At 44.5% G+C, this 21,779-nt stretch overlaps 2 protein-coding genes across 7 annotated transcripts in view; one reads left to right on the forward strand and one right to left on the reverse strand.

The window, feature by feature from the left end:
• ZFYVE1 (zinc finger FYVE-type containing 1) overlaps positions 1-9,465 on the reverse strand; it is a 29,975-nt gene extending 20,510 nt beyond the window's left edge. Inside the window, exons 1-3 of one of the 5 annotated variants that reach the window (XM_086749592.1) lie at positions 9,187-9,465; positions 3,990-4,194; positions 3,320-3,856 (exon numbers count right to left, since the gene is read on the reverse strand). In XM_086749592.1, coding sequence (XP_086605718.1) covers positions 3,320-3,817 — 498 coding nt within the window. In that variant the 5' untranslated portion in view covers positions 3,818-3,856; positions 3,990-4,194; positions 9,187-9,465. Of the gene's footprint in view, positions 1-3,319; positions 3,857-3,989; positions 4,563-4,801; positions 5,178-5,230; positions 5,323-9,186 lie in introns of those variants that run through there. The other 4 variants (XM_086749591.1, XM_086749589.1, XM_086749593.1 and 1 more) reach the window with 4 other exon arrangements.
• Positions 9,466-9,630: 165 nt separating this feature from the next.
• The window catches only part of RBM25 (RNA binding motif protein 25), a 36,163-nt gene continuing 24,014 nt past the window's right edge, over positions 9,631-21,779 (forward strand). The window contains exons 1-3 of one of the 2 annotated variants that reach the window (XM_086748536.1): positions 9,631-9,774; positions 17,687-17,807; positions 21,566-21,615. In XM_086748536.1, the coding sequence (XP_086604662.1) occupies positions 17,702-17,807; positions 21,566-21,615 (156 nt within the window). In that variant the 5' untranslated portion in view covers positions 9,631-9,774; positions 17,687-17,701. The remainder of the gene's footprint in view (positions 9,775-17,686; positions 17,808-21,565; positions 21,616-21,779) is intronic. The other variant, XM_086748535.1, reaches the window with a different exon arrangement.

The raw sequence follows: 21,779 nt of genomic DNA on the forward strand, positions 1-21,779 counted from the left end.
TTGTTTTCTGATAGAAGTCAATATGGTTTTATAAGGGGCGATAAGTGCTGGAAGAAGAAAAGGAAAATTTGTGGTGTAGGTCAAGGTGGCTGAGGACTAACTCACAAGAGTCACAAAGCATCATGTTGTGCGGCGTGCGAGACCGCTGGAGTTGGACTCCATAAGGAACAACCTTTCTCTCTGGTTCTTCCACAGACTTGCAGGGCAAACTTGGATTTAACCTTTAACGGCATTTTCTTAACACAAAATAACCAATCTCTTTTTGAGGTGCTCAGATACAGCACTGTTATGATGAACACCACAGAGGAGCCAGCATTTCAGAGATATGAACCTAAGCTACCATCAGTTCTCTACAAACAACTGCTTCACAAGCAGTGGTTTCAAATGGGACCTTTCCTGACTACGTGGATTTGAAACAAGCATGAGAAGTCCTCAGCTTTTTGAGCTTATGGCTACGTCTGCAAAGCACAAAAAGCTCCAAAATAGCTCTGAGCAGCCCAGCACATCTGTGCAACATGGCACAAGGACAATTATGCATATCCTAGAATTATCATAGCTGCATCAGTGCAGTGCTGAGCATCTCCACCTCTCAGCTAAATTAATTTACTCAGGCACAGTTCCTTATGGATTAATCTACATTGCTTCTGGACCTGGAACTAGCTCAGTCATTGCTGACACGCTATAAAAGGTCCTTCAGTTTCAGAGCTACCACCTCCAAGAAGCCAACAGGAACGAGATGAAACATAACCACTTGAGCTTAACAACTCCAAGTTCCAAAGGAAACTAAGAAAGAAATCTCTTTGCCTTGTGTTCCCGTCTCATTGAACTACTTTCAAGTTGGAAGTTTGTAAACATGTCTACATCAGCGAGTAGCTCAATCCATCATGTTTGCTCAGCAGCATAACTAGTTCTGCCTAATTTGTAGGACTAGCATTTTAAATTACTATGGCAAAATCTACCACTGATGGCAAATGAGCAGTTTCCTCTCTTGTCCTAACCAAGGCAACAATTTTCAAGTTCGAAAGGCCAAAAACCAGACAATTAAAGACAGCTGGACTCCATAATTCTGATAAATCCTTCTTCTGTCTACTGAAGCTTAAAAAGCCACACACCCTCAAACCCTGAACATCCACATTTCAAGTTATCACTGTTTTGGCATTTTTGGACAAAAAGTTGGTTTAAATGAAGAACATTCTAAGCATTTCTCCCCAGGTAATCAGCAATAATCTTGCTAATTACAAGCACAAAAAGAGAACACAGAGGATTACTTTCCCATAGCTCAATTGGCTGTTCTGTAGCATCTTTTGCTCTTGATAATACTGAAGATATCTTCAAAGTTAGCTAGTCATCTGGCAGCCCTCTTTATATAAAGGTCCTCATGCTCACTTGCAGAAACATCATTATAATAGTGAGCACTCTACGTTCCAGCTGCTAGAAAATATTTTAATTGAAAACTCTCAAACTGCTTTGAGACTGGCTGTGAGATGTCACGCAAGTATTCAGCTACGAGGAACAGAAGATCACTCCAGATGGAAGAGCTCTGATTCAACATCTTGATAGTGAAGTAAGATCATTTTTGGAGAGCTTTTTCAACCCTGTTCTGCTCAAATTGCTACGATCTGATAAAGGACCACTGCTGTCCCAATAAGGAAGTTGGCTTTACTGCCCATGACATTTAAATAGCAATGCACTTGCTTGCAAGAGGCAGCCAAAAGTCTACCTCAATAAGGCTTACAGATTCATGAGTAGAAAGGTAACTTAAACCAGTACAACCCCACACAGCCACAGCTTGCAAGCAGCTTTCCAAGACAGCCCTGTTCTGAGGCATTTCAGAGCTTGCTCTAGAAGCTAGATGAAGATTTTTGAAAAGTCTGCATCTTAAAGTAATAGTTGCATCTGCCACGCATTACAGGGAAATGTGTGCATGCTTAGGAGAGGCTTAGGACTGCCACTACACCCGAAACTCAGTCACTCAGTTTACAGTCACTGGTGTCCTGCATCGTATGTTTTCTATGTCAGAGCACCATGAAGACTGTCATCCTTTCCTCCCTTTCCCCTCCAAAAGCCACAAGAATTTGTCAGTCAGTACACCTCACCCGACCAAAATGGGACCCAAGCACCTTGCATCTATTCTGTTCCTGTATAATTACAGTGCACTTCTGTACACTCTGCTGTAGCATAGAATAGATACGAGATATTTGTTACATTTCCTTGCAATGCATGGCAGACACATTGACTGTTACTACAACAGGTACAAATAACCAATCTACCAACAATCAGATTATAAGCACAATTCTTTTTACCAGTGGTAGCATGAGTATGGCAAATTACAGCAATCAGATACTGAATCTTCAGGTGACTACACATTTCCTTTCAGTGTCTCCTGAATGAGGTTTAACATGAAGGATGCAAACTGGAAGCTAGAGATTGAAGATGAATTTTTAGTTGTGTAACTAACTGGCTCTGTGACTTTCACACGTTGTTGTTTTTACATTTATGAAGTATTTTTACATCATAAAGTGCTTACACTCACCAAATGTAAGGGCCAAGAGTTCATTAACTGCATAGATTGAATGCTAGACTGTCTGAAATAACGCCTCCTGAGAGGCTATTCCTAGTCAACTAGTATTTCTATCATTATTGCCAGCAGGCCTACTCCAAACTGATGGCCAATTTTGCCCTCTTTCAGTAAACGGCTAACATGGAACAGTACTTGTGACAAGCAATATAGCTCAACCATGGTGCCTGCAGGACCCGGACAGCACACTTTGGACCCTTATTTCTACTTTACCCAATTCCTAAATATCAGATGGACTTACTGGTGCTAAAGGAGGGTAGCAGGGAGCTATACTCTTGCATTAGCCCTGCTTGGTACAGTGCCCACTCCTAGTCATACGGTAGGAGATTGGCTGCCAGAGTTCCCACTTGCAGGATATCTACTTCAATACTCACAGTTCAACTTTGTTCAGGAATGATCAGCATCCTGCACAGAGCGCTGTTATCTTAGCCATGTATGTCACAGTACAGAGTCAATTCTTTCACCAGCTTTGCTTACCAAGCCTCTTAGAGGAGGCTCTTGCCACACGTAAGGTTTTAATGAACTTGACCTTTTGAGGAACTCCTGAGCAAGGCCACTCCAAGGCACCATGTCTTTTTGGCCCAAGATACTCACTTAGTGCCACTTAACTGGCTGTCCTCATTTTGTTACTGTCACTGCCAGTTACAATTTGAGTTATTAATCATGCATCACAGCAGCCTGTTAGACCAAGATAGAAACTAAAGGATCTCGCTCGTTCAAACAAACCACAGCAGTTCTTACCTGAATCTCCTCAGTTTCATCCACCAAGAGGAAACTCACAACTTTCTCTGCCATCTTCCTTCTCTTGGTCTCCTCATCCATCCCCTCCTCCTCTTCCTGCTCCTGGGCTTTTCCAGCATGGTACACGGTGACAGGGTGCTTTCTTCTGTTTCCCCCAGCATGTGTTCTCTTCTGACACTCCAGGCAGAGGTTGATTTTGCACACCTGGCACCTCACCGCTGCTATCTGCCTCGAGCCCGTCATACTGGCGTGCATTATGTTCCCATTGGCACCTTTGCAGGAGTCACAGTATGGGACATGCCCAGGTCTTATACGGGTCCGTTCGTGGTTCCGTAGCCTTTCGGGCTGATGCAGCTCTTCTTCACAACGCTGGCACTGTAGGCTCCTGCACTCATCACACTCAAAGACTGCTTCATCTGTCCCACTGCAAACATAGCTTTCCTGGCACAAGAGTGTCGTGTTCTGTCCTTTCTCTGCAGTTTGCGTGTGGGCGCTCATCTTCTGATTTCTTTCAAGCAATGTTTTTCCCTCCTGTTTCTGTTCTGAACAATGATATGTGTTAAGAGTCAGTTGCAAATTCAGTATTTTTCTCAGGGGAAATAAACACAACAGGAATTCTGTCTGCACTTTAAATAATTAATAGATGTTTCTGTAAGATTCATACACTGACCTGCCTCCCAGGAAGAGTCTTGTTAAGCACAGATGAAGGTTTCTTTCTCCAACATAAACTTAAACAACGTGGCTGGTTTCATGGGTTGTTATACCCGTGTATATGCTGGTATACATTCCTTCTCTGCTTAGCTGCTTAACACGTTCTCAGTGATGAGAAAAAAAGCCCAGTCTGGTGTACTCCAGCTGACAGGGCAAGTACTTCCCTAAAGGAGAGCATGGAGGGAGACAGTGGGTGACACAGATGCAAAAAAAAAAGCATGAGAAATGCACAAGTGCATATACATGTACACACACACAGAGGACTGTCAATACTAGAAAATTCTCTGCTTTCACTCCCCAGTTAAGCTCCTCCTTCAGAGTTCACAGTATTTATTTGCTGGGAATTTCCTGATGTGCTTCGCCAGATAAACAAAAACCCCCTCTTTGCGCTCTCTTTCTAGGAGGGCTGGATAACGATCGCTACCGCGGCCGGGCTGGCAGACGACGGATTTTCTCCTCCTCGGACCCGAGTTTGCCAACGCCGGCCCCCGAAGCCTCCCGCCCGCCGAGGGCAGGCTGCGCACCCGGCGCCTTTGTCTCGACCCGCCGCCTCCGGGCCTCCCCGCACCGGCCCTCCCCAGCCGCTCCCGCTCCAGGCTGACCCTCGGCGCTTCCCCTTTCCCCGGCCGCTTTCTCAGACCCGTCGGGCAGCGGCCGGCAGCGCTGCCCCGCACTCGCGGCTGGGCGGCCCCGGGGGCGGCGGGCGGCCCCTCGCCGCAGTTACGTAAGGCCGGTGCCAGCCGGCGTCCGCCTCCCGCGCCCCGCACCTACCTGGGGCTGCGCCCGGCGCGGCACCGTCTCACCCTAAGCCGCGGCCGGGGAGGAAGCGGGGAAACCCCCGGCTTCCCAGCGGCGGCGGCGGGGCCGGGAACAAAGGCGGCGCGGGACGGGGTGCCGCGAGCCGGGCTATTGTTTACAAACCGGCGGCCACTTCTCTTCCCCTTCCTCCCGCCGGCACCCGGTGACCGAGGAGTCGGGTCCCAGCCGCCGCTCCCTCCTCCTCCTCCTCCCGCCCGCCCCCTCCGCGCCCGGGGGGGGTGTCCCGGTTCTCCTCCCCCAGGAGTCGGGGCGACGACCCGACCATGCAGGCGAGGCAGCCGGGAGAGCTGGGCAGGGCAGGACCCGCGCCCCTGCCGCCCGCTCCCCTCCTTGTCAGCCGTGATCAGCTGATCGCGGGGAACTTCAGGGTTATTTTCTCACCGCGGAGACGGGAAGGCGGGAGGCGGGGCGCCGCCGGCACGCCGGGAGGTGTAGTCCGGGGTCCCGGCGCTGCCTCACGGAGGGCCGCCGGCGGAGCGCACAGCGCCACGGGGCCCCGCCGTGGCGCCTGCTGGGAGATGTAGTTCCCGGGAGGGCAAGCGGCGGCGAAGAGCGGAAGAACCCCCACGGGGTGTTGGAGCAGTGAGATCCCTAGGGAACCTCTTTCCTTCTGCCTCCTGGAGAGCGACCGCTCCCAGGCCTCCAGGTCTGGTAAATGAGGGGGTCACGGTGTCCACCTCAGAGGGAGCCAGGCAACCTGCTCACTTGTGCCACACACGCATTCACACAGAGGCGCAACAAGGAGTGCCACCAGTGGCTATCACTGTCACCCTTTTTTCTTCTCCATGAGAGTAGCTACAGACAATGGGTGAACGGCTGCCATTTATTTACTTGAAAGAGACTGCAGATCTGAAATTGAGGCACACGACTGCCAAAAAATGGCAGATTCACAGGCAGAAACTGGAGCTGTGGAAACAGGCCGTGGATGCACACGGAGATGGTCAAAGCCTCACGGCGAGGCAGTAACCTCAGCCAGCTATGGCTCCGGTGAGCTTCTGGCTCATGGTACTGCCTGGGACGGGCAGGGTGCTACAAGAAGAGGACAAGTTATTTTTCATTGGCTGTTTATGTATGTGGAAGTATGTGATTTAGACAATGTGCAAAAATATTTTTGTTGTAGCAGAGCCAGTGCACAAGCAATTTCTCTTCTAAAGTAACCACAGTTTCTAGCCGAATGCTTGGGTCAAATGCTAATGGTGACCTCCTTCAAGGAAGGTGATGCGCTGTTTTGCTTCAGTGGACTTTACATGTCGATAACCACAGACAGGCAGCTATAAAGTGCCCTGTTGTCTGGTCCCCTGGCTTGGTTGTACACAGATAGTTTTGAGAGGGTGCCAAATGACATCTCTGGCTATCCACGTAGACAGCAGCGATAGCAAGTTTGCCTTTTGTAAGGTGAAGTATCATCACTACAGAAAACTGAATCAGCAGGGCCAATTACTATGAAAATGAGGCATCAGTGAAGTTTCTAACACTTAGGAGTGACCGGGGCCCTGGCAGAATTCTAGTGTACCGCTGAAGTGCTTTTGTCCTACTAGATTCTACTGTATATATCTGTGTAACAAGGCATATGTACGGCTTACCTATTGCTCTTCTATACAGTTTAGCGATGATGAACGACTGAAGATTGGCACAGTAACTGTATCTTCCCTATTGTTTCATAGTATTACAATAACGTATTTTCAATATTTTGCAGAAAAGATTACTCAAAAAAGATTAACTAGACTGACATCTATAGGAAAAAACTTTTGCTGAGCCAAAAGTCTTCACAGTGAAAAATTCCCAGACAGTGTATATATTTAATACATATGAGGTAGAAACTTCTAAATCTCACAGTGCTATTCAGGGGGAGCCAAGGAATCAAATCAATGAGAGTTTGGCATCCAAGGGATCTTCCTCTAAGTTTCTATATTTAGACTGGCAATGTGATAGAGGGTATGATTAAAGGGTATGAGGAAGAGAAGACAAAATGTAATTATTCATTTTGTGATATTAAAAAAAGTACACTCGAAGGCGTCTTGTAGTTAAAATATGACAAAGTGTACAAAGTTGCGCTAGCTAATACTTTCTGCATAAAGTCTCAACTTTCACCCCTCCCTGTTTCCTACTTCTCTCTCTTAGAAATAAGTGTGGCACTGCTCCTCCTGGGATAGGAAGTGTATGCAGTGTTTCTGTACATGGTCCAAGCTGTGTTCCCCTGTCACAGTCACGTCTTAAGGGATTTGTTCATGGTCGTCTCCCCAGCTTCCTATTAATTTCCTTGTTTACTATATGTATACTTAAATGTAGCATTTAAATGTAGATTTAATTTATCTTTTAAACACCCTGCTTAAAACCATAACTTTGTTTTTGCCGTATGTCAAAAATAAATTCTACCTGCTCCTTGAATACCAGTTTTATTGATTTCCATGACAGTTACACGGCATACACCAAAGAGAGAGAAACCTGCATTGGACAGAGCAGACAGGCAGTAAGGACCAAGGATCCCAGTCGTCAGTCACAGTTTTATAAAGACCGTACTCCTCCACTGCTGTAGTAGATCCTTTTTACATGGTGATTTTTGGAGCTGTGGACTAGAACTCTGTTCCACCCATAAAACATTTAAAATGTTGCATAGTCTAGAAACAGTCTGACCACTGTTCCCTGAGATGCGGCCTAGCACATTTGGAATGATTTCTCACACTTGAAATGGAAAACAGTCTGCAGACTGTTTAATTTTGGCCTCAGTATTAAAAGCCATCTACTGCACTCTTCTTGATTGGCTTCAGCATGAAACTCTGGAGTCTGTAGCGAGGAACTGAACACAGTGAACTGTGATCAGTATCTGGAAAAGGGAGATAAGGAGGCTGCATGGAGGAAGTTGTAATTAATAGAAAGCAAAAATGCTGTTTCTGAAAGGTGAAGGAATTGCATTCAACCCTGGACTATTTCCAAACCCGCTACTGCTAAAATATTTACTCTTGCACATCATCTCATAAAGCAAGGTGAAGAACCGGACCTTAGTTCCAGCTCAGTTGTTGACTGTTCAGTAGCATGTATGACACTGGCCTAGATTTAATCTGCTTTGCACTGAGGAAGTCAACAGTGCCTGCTTTGAATGTTCTTCCTGTCTTTACAGGTGGAGGGGATTGTTTGTCATTAGACTCTGGTCTTTTGAGTTTTCCTTAAACACTGTATACAAACAGTGGGAAATGTAATATACAAAGATTTTTTTTTCCCTAGCTGATCCAAAGTGTTTTAAACAGCTTTGTGCACATATGCTCATACTGTGGTCTACCTCATAATCATCTTTAAGACCACCTTCCTTCCATTCACAGTCACTTCCTCTTTCTACTTGAAACTGCTTGCCATCATTGTGGTAACTACAGCAATTACTGTCTCACATGTGACATTGGTGGGAATTGTAAATTTTAAGTTGTCTTTTAATGTAGTCTAAATGCTGGAAGTAGGTCCGGGAAACTACCAGTTGTAGACCATAGCTACGCCCAACTGCTTTACAGCACAGTGACATCTTTTTCCTAAGCATACGGCTGCCTAAGATACTGGTATTTGCTCTTTTTTTGCTCTGTAAATCCTTAGATTTCAGCAAAGATACAGCTTTCCAGGAAAGCCACCCATATCCTTGATTGCACCAAAAGAAGCAATGCCAAGCAGGTCAACAGAGGTGATTCTTCCCCTCTACTCCACTCTCATGAGACCCCACCTGCAGTACTGTGTCCAGCTCTGGAGCCCCCAGCATAAGAAGGACATGGACCAGTTGGAGAAGGTCCAGAGGAAGGCCACGAAGACGTTCAGAGGGCTGGAGCACCTCTTCTATGAGGACAGGCTGAGAGAGTTGGGATTGTTCAGCCTGGAGAACAGAAGGCTCCAGGGAGACCTGATTGCAGCCTTTCATTACTTAAAGGGGGCCTATAAGAAAGATGGGGAGAAACTTTTTAGCAGGGCCTTGTTGTGATAGGACAAGGGGTAATGGTTTTAAGTGAAAAGTGGTGAAACATTGGAAGAGGTGGCCTAGAGAAGTGGTAGATGCCCCATCCCTGGAAACATTCAGGGTTAGGCTGGACAGAGCTCTAAGCAACCTGATCTGGTTGGAGATGTCCCTGCTCCTTGCAGCAGGGGGTTAGACTAGATGACCTCTAAAAGTCCCTTCCAACCCAAACTATTCTATGATGTATCATTTCATTTATTGACCATAAGCTTGCTTTTTGTTTTAGCTTTCTAGACCCTTAAAATCTGCTAAATGCAGCTAAAATATGTGTTCCCTCCTTATCACCTGCCTTAAAAGCAATAGGGGGATTTCCCACGCGGCCGAGCCTGTGGCTACGGCCTGCACCTACCACTGTCACAGCCGGGTCGCAGCTAAGCCTGGCCGGAGGGCGCGGCAGCGGGGAACAGCACCCCGGCCTAAGCGAGGGGAGGCGAGCAGCCGGTACCAGCCCGCAGCGGGAGGCTTTCCAGGGCCTTCAACGGCCGGCGCCGCGGCCGCCAGAAGTCCCGAGCAACGGTATTTTGACCTCAAAATGGCGAAGCTCCCGGCCGGGCCGAAGCACTGCACTGCCTGCCCCCAGCAAAGATGGCGGCAGCCCGGACGCCTTTTATTTCTCTCTCTTTCTCCCTGCCGCTCTAGCCGCCGCCGCTCTATGGTCGGGCGCGTTATTGTCTGGGTGCGGGGCGGGAGGGCGCTCTGGCGCGGCCGTCTCTATCGTAACGCGGCGCGGTGCAGGTCGGGCTGCTGACGCAAGAGGCGGGTCACATGACCCCACGCAGCGCGGCGGCGGCGGCTCAGCGCGGTCTGTTCGCGGCCTAGTGGCGCCCCGGGGCCTCCGAGGCGGCCGAGCGGCGTCCCCTTACGCCTGACCCGACCCGCGCGGCTTGGAGGGGCCGCGGCGGCGCTCCGGACGCGGCTCCTGCTCCGCAGCGAAGGGGTGAGAGGCGAGCGGCCGCGGGGGGGGGCCCGGGGGGGGGATGAGAGGGGGAGGGAAGGCGGCCGCGGCCGCGCTTCAGCCGCCTGCTGAGAAGAGGCGCGGCCGAGGCCGCTCTGCTGCGCCCCCGCACCCTGGGCCGCGGCAGGCGCCGGCGGCCTTTCGCCGGCCGCGGCCCCGCGCCTGGGCGGGGAGGCGGCGTGGGCCTGGTGGCGGGGTGGAACGGGAGGGCGGCCTCGGGGAGGCGCTCGCGGGACAGCCGCGGCGGGGGCCTTTCGCTTCCTCTCCCGCCCAGGCGGCGTGGGAGCCCCTTCCGCCTCCCGGAGAGGCGCGGCGGGCAGCCGGGCCCGGCGGGCGGGGCGGCGAGTGGCTCCGCGGCGGGCGAGAGGAGCCCGTTCCACTCTGGGGACGAGGCCCTGCGCCTCTCGGGTGGGAGTGGGCGAGGCCGCGGCGGAGCGTTTGCCGGCGCCCGGAGCCGCTCTCCGGCCTGGTCCGGGCCGCCTTTGGCTATGGGTGCGATCTGGGTTTCGGTGTCGAGGAAGCGAGTCGTACGGGGAAACATTTTTCGACGATATCGCGGCAGGGAAGTTAGTGTCCTCTGTGTGGACTGGGGTAATCATCTTAAAACACGTGTTAGTAGCTTGTGCATAAGAGAATCGGGGTGATTCATCCGCGTCAGTAACAGTTGTGTATGTCGGCTTGTTTTTCTCATGATGTCTTTTTCCATTATAGAAAAGGCCTTTGTCTGCCTGAAGGAAAATAGGGGTTTTGTTTAAATACAGCCAACATCTGAAACACGCTTTTTTTCAGTAGTAGGTCTTACATGGGCTTACAGGAAGTGAAATCTTAAAGTCGTGTAGTTCTCAGTCTGTTCAGATTAAAATGTATGCACATGGATTTTTAGTAATTTTTTTGTGGAGCGGGAAGGCATTACTTCAAGTATTGCATCAGCATTTATGGAAAATGGTCCAGAACAAATTCAAAGAAGGAAGCGCAGGACAGTTTCTTTCTTTCTTTCCCTATAAAGGAGTGGCTTTGTACATAAGTGCTCCCTCCACGTTTCTCGGCTTCTGTCTCTCGAGTGCCCATTCACATAAAGGTTGTAATACCACAGTCATATTTGTGTTCTGGGAAGAGTTAATAGCAAAGTTAGAGTGGAGAGTCACTTACCTGACTGACTCTAGGGCTTTATATGGGCGCAGAGGCACAGAATTAGGAACTAGATAAAAAATCTTATAGTTCTGGTGACATGCTTAACAGGCCTAGTCGAAGTGCTTTTGGGCTGAGGCTTTGGTTTTGGATAAGCACGTTGCCTTTTTGGATTGCTTCGTAGTACTAGTTTGGGATGCAACTTACTTCATGGCAGTTAGCAAACACTTCCTAGATCACCTCTGAAAAACAGGCTTGAGCAAATACTAGTTTTGTTTGTTCAGAAGTAAATATACTTAGAAATCTATAATCTATTGTATCTTGCCCCGTGTCTGTTGTGCTTGAAATTGATGCCTTGCTTAGTTTGCAGGCAATTTTGCAGAAAACTGTAGAGCTCTGTGAGAAAGTTACCATTTTCACTGAGAGAAGCAGTTGGCTTGAAATAAAAGATGTTTCTTTTAGAGAGCTTTTTTTTGTGTGTGGGATGTATAATATAAACAGATCTCCAATGGATGACAAACTATGGCATTATTTATTTTTATACTGGAATGGCTTAAAAATCCATACATTGTGTGGAGACTGATGTAAAAGTCTATGTGATAGTACTGACTTTAACAGGTTCTGAAAATGCATATATTGCTCAGCTACACCTGTCATATGACATAAACTGTATAAAACACTTTGTCATAAATTAGAGGAAATGTAGTTCATTAAAAAAATACAAGTTTTGCGCTTACTGCTCCCTTATTTGACAGACTAGCTTGCACAGCTATTTAGTGCAACTTATTCTAGACTAAGTGTACGGAATTTTTTTGTGGTGCGGAACAATTCTATTGGGGAAAGTTCATTTTGTCCGATTTTAATTCCTCTTCAACAATCTAGATCAGCCGTACTGTCACTGTTATTATGACATATGGTGTATGTATTCTTAAAACACATTAAGTTTGTTTATTCATTAAGACTTCTGGATTTTTACTGTTAATTTTAGTTTAGTGTCACAGCAAATCAACAGTAATTACTGTAACTGCTTGTTTCATGGGGAACTTAATTATTTTTAAAATGGTTAAAATGTTTTGCAGGTTTTAAAATAAAAGTTATGACATGTAAACACAGAAATACTAAGGCTATTAATCCTGTGTCGCTGGTATAATTATGATGCTGCCCTGAGTAGGTGATGTAATTGTCAGTTTAAAATACGTTAATTACTGGTGACTTTTATTAAACTTGCATTCTGTTTATGACAAATCTCTTCACTCCTTTATTTTAAAAATAAAAAAAAAAGAATACTATGATTTTAAAAAAAAATTCATTACCATGCAGCCAGACCAGTACAATCTTTTCATGTAGTCAGTCCTCTCTTATTGGGACTTTTGGGAGTCAGAGATAATAAAGAAGCATGGGGCAGCAATGTCTGAATGATGGTGATGCTTGTTTTGTAGTAGTTGTGAGTTCTGTGCAGTCTCAGCCACTTGAGTCCAGCATGCCCTCAGGCCAGCCCTGTGCCTTCGTGTCCTTAGAGCTAGCGCGCTTCTGATGAACAGAGCTCTGGCCCAGCAGGGACAGCACGGAGTCAGAATTAACAAGTCTCAGTGGATTTACCAAACCTTAGAGCCGTGCGGGTATTCCTGTACTCTCTCGTAGTTTCAGAAAATTAGTGCAGCTGGTCTGCACGGCATTTGGTTCCACTGGGACTGACTGACTAGAAGAGCAGTGTATGAAGGCAACTGAATTCCCTCTAGGCCAAAGTTGAACTTGGAATGTTACAGCTGTGTTTGTGTAGCACTTACTTTAGGTAGTACTCTGACTGGATTTGAACTGAATCTGCTTAGAGTAAGCTTAGATGTTTTGCCATTAGTTTTGCCATCATTAATCTGCAGCTTACAAAAATTGCCCAAGGCTAATAAAATGCGCGCCTACATTACTGTGGAATGTGCTTTTGAAGGAATTCTTGCAGTCATCCTCACTTGAAAAACATTGGTTTGAAAAACATTGGTTCACATTGGTTTGCAGTGTTCCGATGGATGAACTGGCTTATTTTTGCATGAAAATATATTGAAAAATGAACTCTTACCTGCAAATGAGCGTTCATTCCAGTGGAGTAGACCTCCCCAAAATGTGTAGCATGGACATTAGGGTCTCAGCTCCATCTGTATTGTTTAATTGACCTGCTCCTGTTGTACTGCACTGCTGGCTGGCATGGACGTAGCCTAAATTGGCTACGATTTCAGTATTTTGAATGATTTCAGTATTTTGAATGGTGTCAGGCCAGATGCTCACTGCCTTTCTTACCCCTGTGTCTTTGTGACCACTGTAACAGTCACACAAATTAATCTCTCACTTAAAGAGCTGCTAGTTAAAAGGCAGCTATCGAGACTGCTGCTTGCATGCAGTTTCACTTGAGGTAATACTTTCATAAGTCAGTGGAGGTTTTAAAAATACCTCAGGACTGTTTATTTCCTTACTTACACATGTGAATATATTGGGGAAATTTGAAGATCACCATATACAGCACTAAGACCACAGTAAATATATCAGACACTGGTCACTGAGCTGTACTGGTAGGATAGTAGGACAGTCTGTAGAGAAGTTCAAGATACTATTCCTGAGATTTCTACAAGTATGTTCTACTTTGACCTAGCTTAGCATCTCTTAAATTTCCATACCTAACTGTTGGTTTGTAGTTGCTTATAAATTTGATATTGGAGACCCCTTTGACTGCTGGAGGAGGATCTACATTTCTTTTGTGTTCTCTAGCTGTTGATGGAAAAAATACGCTACTTGGTTCCCTTCATTGTACCATCTTAGCTGCTGCAAGGAACTGGATACATTTTCCTCTCTCGTCCAGATCTCTTGTTTCTCCAGTGAGCAGTTTCAGTCTTGGTATCTGTTGATCCTGACAGTTTTCATAAAGGAAACTGAATTAAACTGTTCTCTCTGCTGATTTCACATTGGTAGTTACGTATAGTAGCGAGGAAGAGACCAAGGCTTCCTTTAATTCTAGTGTTGATCTTCAGTGTCACAGACAAGCAGAGGTGCTAGGATTGGTCTGTGCAAGAATTAAGTCATTAACAGGGCAGCTTTCTAGCTGCTGTGAAAATAACTGTACAAATATGGGAAAAATAAGAACAGAGTGCTTCAAGTAAAATGGCATGTTGAAGCCCTGCAGATAACTATGTGTTTCACGTCCATCTGACTAGAAGAATGAAAGACTAAACTTGATATAGTTCTAACTGCTTTGTTCCTTTTATGCAGTAACAATTACTTTGACTGCTAAATCTTTGCTTTTTAAATTTAAAATAACCCAACTTTGCCTGTGGGCATATGTAACATCCTTTGAGTAGTGTGTTTCAGCATATTTTAATCCAAAGAACCGTTTTACCTCTTAGTCCCTAGGCTTTTTTTTTTTTTTTTTAGGTTCTCCAAAATGGTGTCAGATAATGTGCTTCCCAGAGCAAGAGAAGGGGCTGCACCTACAGGCAGCCTGGAAAATTACTTCCCTAATTGTTCTTTTTTGTTTAATGGACCACTCCTTAACATCTTATGGACCTCAGATGGTATAACACTATTGCAACCTGTTGAAAACCATCTCAGGCTCAGTAGCTTATTACTTTACCACCTGCCTCAAAGCAACTTTGAATTTTGTTCAATTGTCTTATCAGCTTGCACTATAGATAAGGACTGAGGACCTTAAAGATCTTAATTTTCTGCCTTTCCTGGGACTGTTGACTGGGGTGAAAAAGGTTCAAATAGTGATACCAAGACAGATAAGGGAGTTGTGTTCCCTTCCATACCAGACAAATTTCAGATTCTAGAGGAATGTCAGCTGATGTGCATGTAGTCTGAAGAGACAATAAACAATGTTCTTCCAAACAAAACATTTTGGCAGTACACCTTTGCTGCCTTTTGTTTTTACTCATTCAGTGATAAAAAGTCAAGAACGACAGAAAGGAAGTGTATTCTTAGGCATATGGATTCTAAGGGAGGTGGAAGGTTTTATGTTTATTATATTGTATAAAATAATCTTTATTGAACTGTTAAAGGAATGCTTGCATTTGCTGTCTTTTTTTTTTTTTTTTTTTTTTCTACCATCTTAGACCTTGTGTCACAGGAGCGTTTATCTTTTCTCCTGGTGAATTGTTGATGAATGTGGTTTGGGGCCAGTTAGTGAATGCTGTCATCACAGACCTCTTGTAATTGATGTAGTTGGGTGAATTATGCTATAGGGTCATACATGTGTTCTTACACCACAGTAAGTAAGTTCTGGTGTTCAAATGTATTATCAAATACATCTGGGTTTCTCTTTCATCCTCTGCAATCCACTAAATACATTTTTCTCTCATATTTGTTTCCAAACTCTGTGGGAATAAAGTTTTGCTACGTGATTCTCTTACTGTAGTTTTTTAGCGCTTTCAAATGTGTCTACTATTGTGGTGGAGTACTGATATTAGCTCTTCTAGTATTTAGGACTGGCATTAACTACTTGCTCTTGTACATATATGGAAGGCACATCTGCCTCCAGCAAAGCTCTTTTCCTATTTCTTCTATATTCAGTGCCAGGAAGCTGGGGGAAGCATATTATAATCTACAGGTCTGTTCTATTTATCAGAGCTTTGCTTATCATAACTCTTCCTCTCAAGGCTGTCCGCTTCAGTTTTGACTTGTGGATGCCTGTTTGGAAAACAGTTGCAGTGAAGATACAGTAATGTAGGCTGTAAAGCAGTCTGTACAGTCTGAGAAACGCAGATGTTTGTACAGACAGCCAACTGTATATCACAAGTGACTCTTGTCACGCTCAACAGTAATACTGGTGACCAGTTTTGGTTTATTTCAGAACTGAGGGCCAATGTTTTTTGAAGACTTGACTATGCCAGGTTGCTGAGATAATACTGGAAGCAAGAATATGTGCCTCATTAGTTGTGTTGAGTGATCTTGAGGTTTTTTGGTATTAGATGGTGTCTGTTACAGGGTCAGTAGCATGCACATAATAATAACCACCTGAATAAAAAATGATGTTAAAACAATCTTTACACTCCATGGTAGCATATTGACTCTCAGCTCATGGGCTATTGTCCAAGTTGAGCTCTAGAAGATGTGTGAACTGGGAAGTTAAAAATAGATCGGAGAACCTTCTTCCAGGCTTTTAACCATCTATGTGCTGGAATTTGGGGATCGCCCCAGTGTCGTCTTTAATACAATTCCTGTCAATGCTGAGCGTTGAGATGTCTCTGTTCTTTCGTGTTCCACAGTTGTGTGTGATCATTTTTGTGCAAGAGAACTACTTGCCTTTTTGAAAATGTATTAGAAGATTACTTCTGTTTTCAGATACTGCAAGATCCTTCTCTCTAAACTAGAGAGACATGGGTTTGATGGACGGACCGCTCGGTGGATAAGGAGTTGGCTGGATGGCCGCACTCAGAGAGTGGTGGTCAACGGCTCAATGTCCATGTGGAGACCGGTCACGAGTGGCATCCCTCAGGGGTCCGTGCTGGGCCCGGCCCTGTTCAACCCCTTTGTCGGCGACATGGACAGTGGGATAGAGTGCACCCTCAGCAAGTTCGCCGACGACACCAAGTTGTGTGGTGCCGTCGACACGCTGGAAGGGAGGGATGCCATCCAGAGGGACCTTGAGAGGCTGGAGAGGTGGGCCTGTGCCAACCTCATGAAGTTCAATCAGGCCAAGTGCAAGGTCCTGCACCTGGGTCATGGCAATCCCAGGCACAAATACAGGCTGGGCAGGGAATGGATTGAGAGCAGCCCTGAGGAGAAGGACTTGGGAGTGCTGGTGGATGAGAAGCTTAACATGAGCAGGCAATGTGCTCTTGTGGCCCAGAAGGCCAACCGCATCCTGGGCTGCGTGGCCAGCAGGTCGAGGGAGGTGATTCTCCCCCTCTACTCTGCCCTGGTGAGACCCCACCTGGAGAACTGTGTCCAGTTCTGGAGCCCCCAACACAAGAAGGACGTGGACCAGTTGGAGAAGGTCCAGAGGAGGGCCACGAAGATGATAAAAGGGCTGGAGCACCTCTCTTATGAGGACAGGCTGAGAGAGTTGGGGCTGTTCAGCCTGCAGAAGAGGAGGCTCCAGGGAGACCTGATAGCGGTCTTCCAGTACCTCAAGGGGGCCTACAAGAAAGATGGGGAAAGGCTGTTTAGTAGGGCCTGTTGCGATAGGATGAGAGGTAATGGTTTTAAAATAGAGGGGGGTAGATTTAGATTGGAAATTAGGAAAAAATTTTTTACGATGCGGGTTATAGAACACTGGAACAGGTTGCCCAGAAAGGTGGTGGAGGCCCCATCCCTGGAAATGTTCAAGGCCAGGCTGGATGAGGCTCTGAGCAACCTGACCTAGTCAGGGATGTCCCTGCTCCTTGCAGGGGGGGTTGGACTAGATGACCTTTGAAGGTCCCTTCCAACCCTAACCATTCTATGATTCTAAGATAGCTTTGTTTTAAAGAAACTGTACAAACTGTTAAATGATGTTTAATTCACACTGCTTGTAAACCATTGGTGTGAGGAGTCAGGTATAGTTTTGTTTTTCACTTCATTCTGAAACACTTTCCTAGAAGTGCTGTTTTTCATTGTGAAAGAAGACTTCTACTACATTTGTAACTCAGTGAATAGCAGGGAAAAAGAGTTTAAAATAATTCTAGTTTGTAGTAGAATGTCCACATAAAGATTTAAAATTATGGAAACTTATCATTTTCACTGCTTTTGTAATTCATGTTTGGGAAGTGACTAGTACAAGTTTCCTCTTCTATCTTTTTGACAGACTGTGACTACAAGAATGTCTTTTCCACCTCATTTGAATCGCCCTCCTATGGGAATCCCAACGCTTCCCCCTGGGATCCCACCTCCACAGTTTCCTGGCTTTCCTCCTCCTGTACCACCTGGTAAGTTATGTAGGTATATGGAAGTGTTGTAGAAATAAATTACCTTGTATTATTCCGAATTGTATTATTTACAAAAATTACTGGCTCTTAACATATTTCAATAACTCTGATTTGTGGATATTGCAATTAAGTTTCTGGTTTACCCAACAGTCATGTCATGTGAGCAAGCTCATTTTGATCTACCAAAAGCTGCTTACTTCTGACCAGAAATCAGACCAGTGGAGACAATACCAGACTTGTCCTGGACCTTTTTTTAAGACTGAAGCTAGGTGGTGGTTTTTGTTAGTGTTAGGTATTCTGAAAGCCACTGTTTTGATTTTTTTTAGTTCCTTTCAAATAAGCCGTTGTCATAGCCTTTGGAAACACTTGGGTACACCGAGTATGTGTGATGTCAAAATACAAGAGTAACTTTCAGAGAAGGTCCAACTTCTTGCATTGTTTTTCTACACTTTTTTTAATAAATCCTACTTTCTTTTATTCTGCTTCTTACATACTTTCCTCCACACATCTTGTAAACTTGCTGTTACATTCCTCATTCCTTCTAATCTTCCCAAAATGAATTCCACCTTTATTTCTTTGTTAATCTGTAAGATCAGCCTCTGTTTTTTTGTGTTGAGACTTTAATTCGTTTGTCTGGAGCTACCTTCTTTCCGTACATTGATAGTATAGATAACGGTGACTGGAGGCAGGATGCCACAGAGCAAGTGGAAGAGAGGAGTCCTTCAGAGAATTACTCCTCTAAAATTCATCGCAAGGGCTGCAGAAAGTAACTCCTGTCTGTATGGTCTTAAGCTGTGTTGTGCACAAGTGTTTTGTAGACAATAAAGGCATTCAAAAACCAGATGACTGAACTCTGGAATCATTTGTGCACATCCATTCATCAGGCTAATCCTTACTTGCATTAATTTTTCTAAACTTTTTATTTTTCTGAGATCCATGAGATTATGTGGATGTTATGCAGAATTCTTGATTAAGTAGCATACTGCCATCAGAAATTTCAGGTTAATTTTTAAAACTCTACTTCTTATCTTTACTAGCTCCGGTTTATCTATACTAGTGTGAAAAACACCAGATACTTTTAAAAACAACTTTCTGAAGAGTATTTTAAAATGCCCGATATAAGCTTCTGCTCTGAACACTTACTTTTTATCAAGTGCAACAAAGATCTTTTTGTTCTCTTGCTGTGTTTGACTTTACTAATACTGAAACAAGACTATTTATATAATAATCCAAACAGTGTGTAGAGTGGAGGAGCCTTGTATCAGGCAATAATTACATTCTTCTCTGCACACTGGAAACATTATTTTCTTACCTGTGCAGATGATGTATTTTGACATGTAGAGGGTATGGATCACTCATTTTTTAGCACAAGTGTATCAGTAGAGTTGAAAATGCCACAGTGACTTTATAAAAGTCTATTCTGAAGTTATTCCATTCCTAAGATCACAATTTTAGTGGCTTATAATATTATCTTTAGCTAGCTTTTTGGGCAAAATTTCATGTTCTAGTTGTCTTACTCAGCCTATAATTTTTTGAAATGTTTCAGCTGCGAACAGCAGTTTGCTTGTGTAAGAATGAAGTTAGGAGAAGTGTTTTGCTTTGCGTAAAAATGTGGCTGTTGGAAATGCTAGAACTTCTTATTTTTATCTCTTAAGTGTGGAAGATTTCATAAGGAGGTGATTCTGATAATGGTATCTGCTAATCTTCAGACATGACGAGCTGAGATGTAAAAAAATCTCTCTTCATATGTAAGAAATGCTTTAGTGAGTCAGACTAGCAGTCCCTATAGCTTGATACATTGTCTGGGCAGTGGGAATGGAAGATGGTATTTAGGGTGGACATGTACACCTATCTGCTTTCTCAGTCTGTTCCCTCACACAATTGTTGTGTTAGGGTTGTTACAGAGTATGATGTTTCATTTTTCCTTTTGTCTTTTTCTGAACCTGTCATTCATGAACATTTTGATGTTTTTTTGAACCTGCAGTCCATCTCCACTGTCACCTCTTGCACCAAATTTGAGAAGTCCATTAACTGTTGTGTAAAGTGCCACTTTGTTTTGTCTGTTTTTAAACTCACTGCCTACTTAGTGTCTCCCTTCTATCCCAGCTCTGATGTGGGTATTGGGTGAGTTGTATTTTGGTTTTGTACACCTCAGTCATGTTCCATGCCTTGCAAACCTTCACACTTCAAGCATCTCAGAGTTTGGAGTTTTTCCTAGTAAAGCAGCTGCTTCAACACTTAAGTCATGTAGTTGCTCTTCTCTAAGGCTGCGTGTTGTTCTTGAGTTGCAGAGACCAGGTCTGTAGACAGTAGTCCAGGTATAGGTGCACCAGGTCTTTATATAGCGGCTAAATTATGCTTGAGGTCTTGAACATCAGTATGTTTGATGCCCAGCATTTTAGTGTATTTTTTTTGGCTCCTGCTGAGCATTGGGCTGATAGTTTCAAACTGTCTTACTGAGTTGTAGCTTTAAAATCCAAGTTCAGCATCATGATAATTATAGTTGTAATAGTTACCGGGCTGCACAGCCAGAGTCTTGGCTTGGAGTAGTTCCTTCAGTCTGTGAGATATCATGGGGCATTAAAACTGAGCATGGGAGAGAAGTACACCTTCTGATTCTCTGACCAGTTGGAGGGATATGAGATAGCAGGACTTTAGTATGAAGGGACTGAGGAAGAGGATGAGTGATGGGGAAAATAAATGATGGAATTTAAGAAAAACCAGAGTGGACGAGGAGAAAGCTGGAGAGAGTGTCTGAGGAGAAGTGTTGTTTCAGGATTAAGCACTGGAGAAAGTGGGAGAACAAGTCTAGAAACAGTAGGTTGCAGAAGTTTGGTTAGGATTTTATGAGTACAGCAGTAAGAGATAGGAAGGATTGAGAGTGAAAGATGAAGAAAGTTTTTGTTTGTTTGTTTGTTTGCTTTGGGTTTTTGGTTTTTTTGTGGTTTTTTTTTTGTGGGGTTTTTTTTTTTTTTGTAGAATGAACAAAGAGAGATTTAGGGATTGCTAGAGGGTATTTCTCTGAAGAACACGAGATTGACTTCATTGTTCTTGAGTCTCAAGTCTCAGTCTTTTCTGGCCAGCAAGTAGTTTTGAAATCCATACACTTAATATCTTTAACCTTCTCTAGCAATGGGTGTGGAACAATAAACAGCCTTTGTAACTATCAGATATTGGCTCACATGACAGTACTTAAAGCTGCCAGTGAATTCAGTAGTAGGAAAGACTGTATGGCATGGTTTCACCTGACTAAATATTGTTTTCAATTAAGTTTTAGAGATTACCAAGTCAGGTATTCAGCAGATAGGGAGCTTCTGGATTGAGGTTTTCTATGCTGCATTTATTAAGCTAGTCCATAAATAGTAACATGAAACCCAGTGGCGTTCTTTGTAGGACCTCATCCCTAAGCTGTATACAGGATCAATTGTGCTATGAGAATAGAGCAAGTCAGGAATGAGATTATAATCTGTAGGACTTCAGCTGCTTTTGCTCTTTTTGTGGAATTCCCTGCCTCATTCATCACACGACTGTCTTCTAGAACAATACTGTGACTTGAATGTGTTTTGAAAATACATGTTAGTGTGTTAGTGTACTCGGGCTGTGCTTGAATGCTTAAGGAATTACTGGTAATCAATACTGTGAAACTCTTATTTGACCAAAATTACTATCTGGTTTGGAAATTGTGTCTGCAATCAGTTAATTTGTATTCATCCACAATCTCAACAGGCAGGTTAACATTAATGTCTTGTCTTGCTCAGGGACCCCTATGATTCCTGTACCAATGGGCATTATGGCTCCTGCTCCAACTGTAAGTATTACCATGGGAATAAGATGGTAGGAAAATAAAATGCATAGTAACACTTAATAGATGACAACAGTATTTTTGTTTTGCTCTGTTCAGTCAGAATTCATACTATGAAAGGAAATGCTTCACTTTAAATGTAACTATTACGCGTTTACTATGCTGATTTC

This window comes from Chlamydotis macqueenii, chromosome 5 (genome assembly GCF_036417535.1).
Source record: "Chlamydotis macqueenii isolate bChlMac1 chromosome 5, bChlMac1.mat, whole genome shotgun sequence".
Classification (NCBI taxonomy): Eukaryota; Metazoa; Chordata; class Aves; order Otidiformes; family Otididae; genus Chlamydotis; species Chlamydotis macqueenii.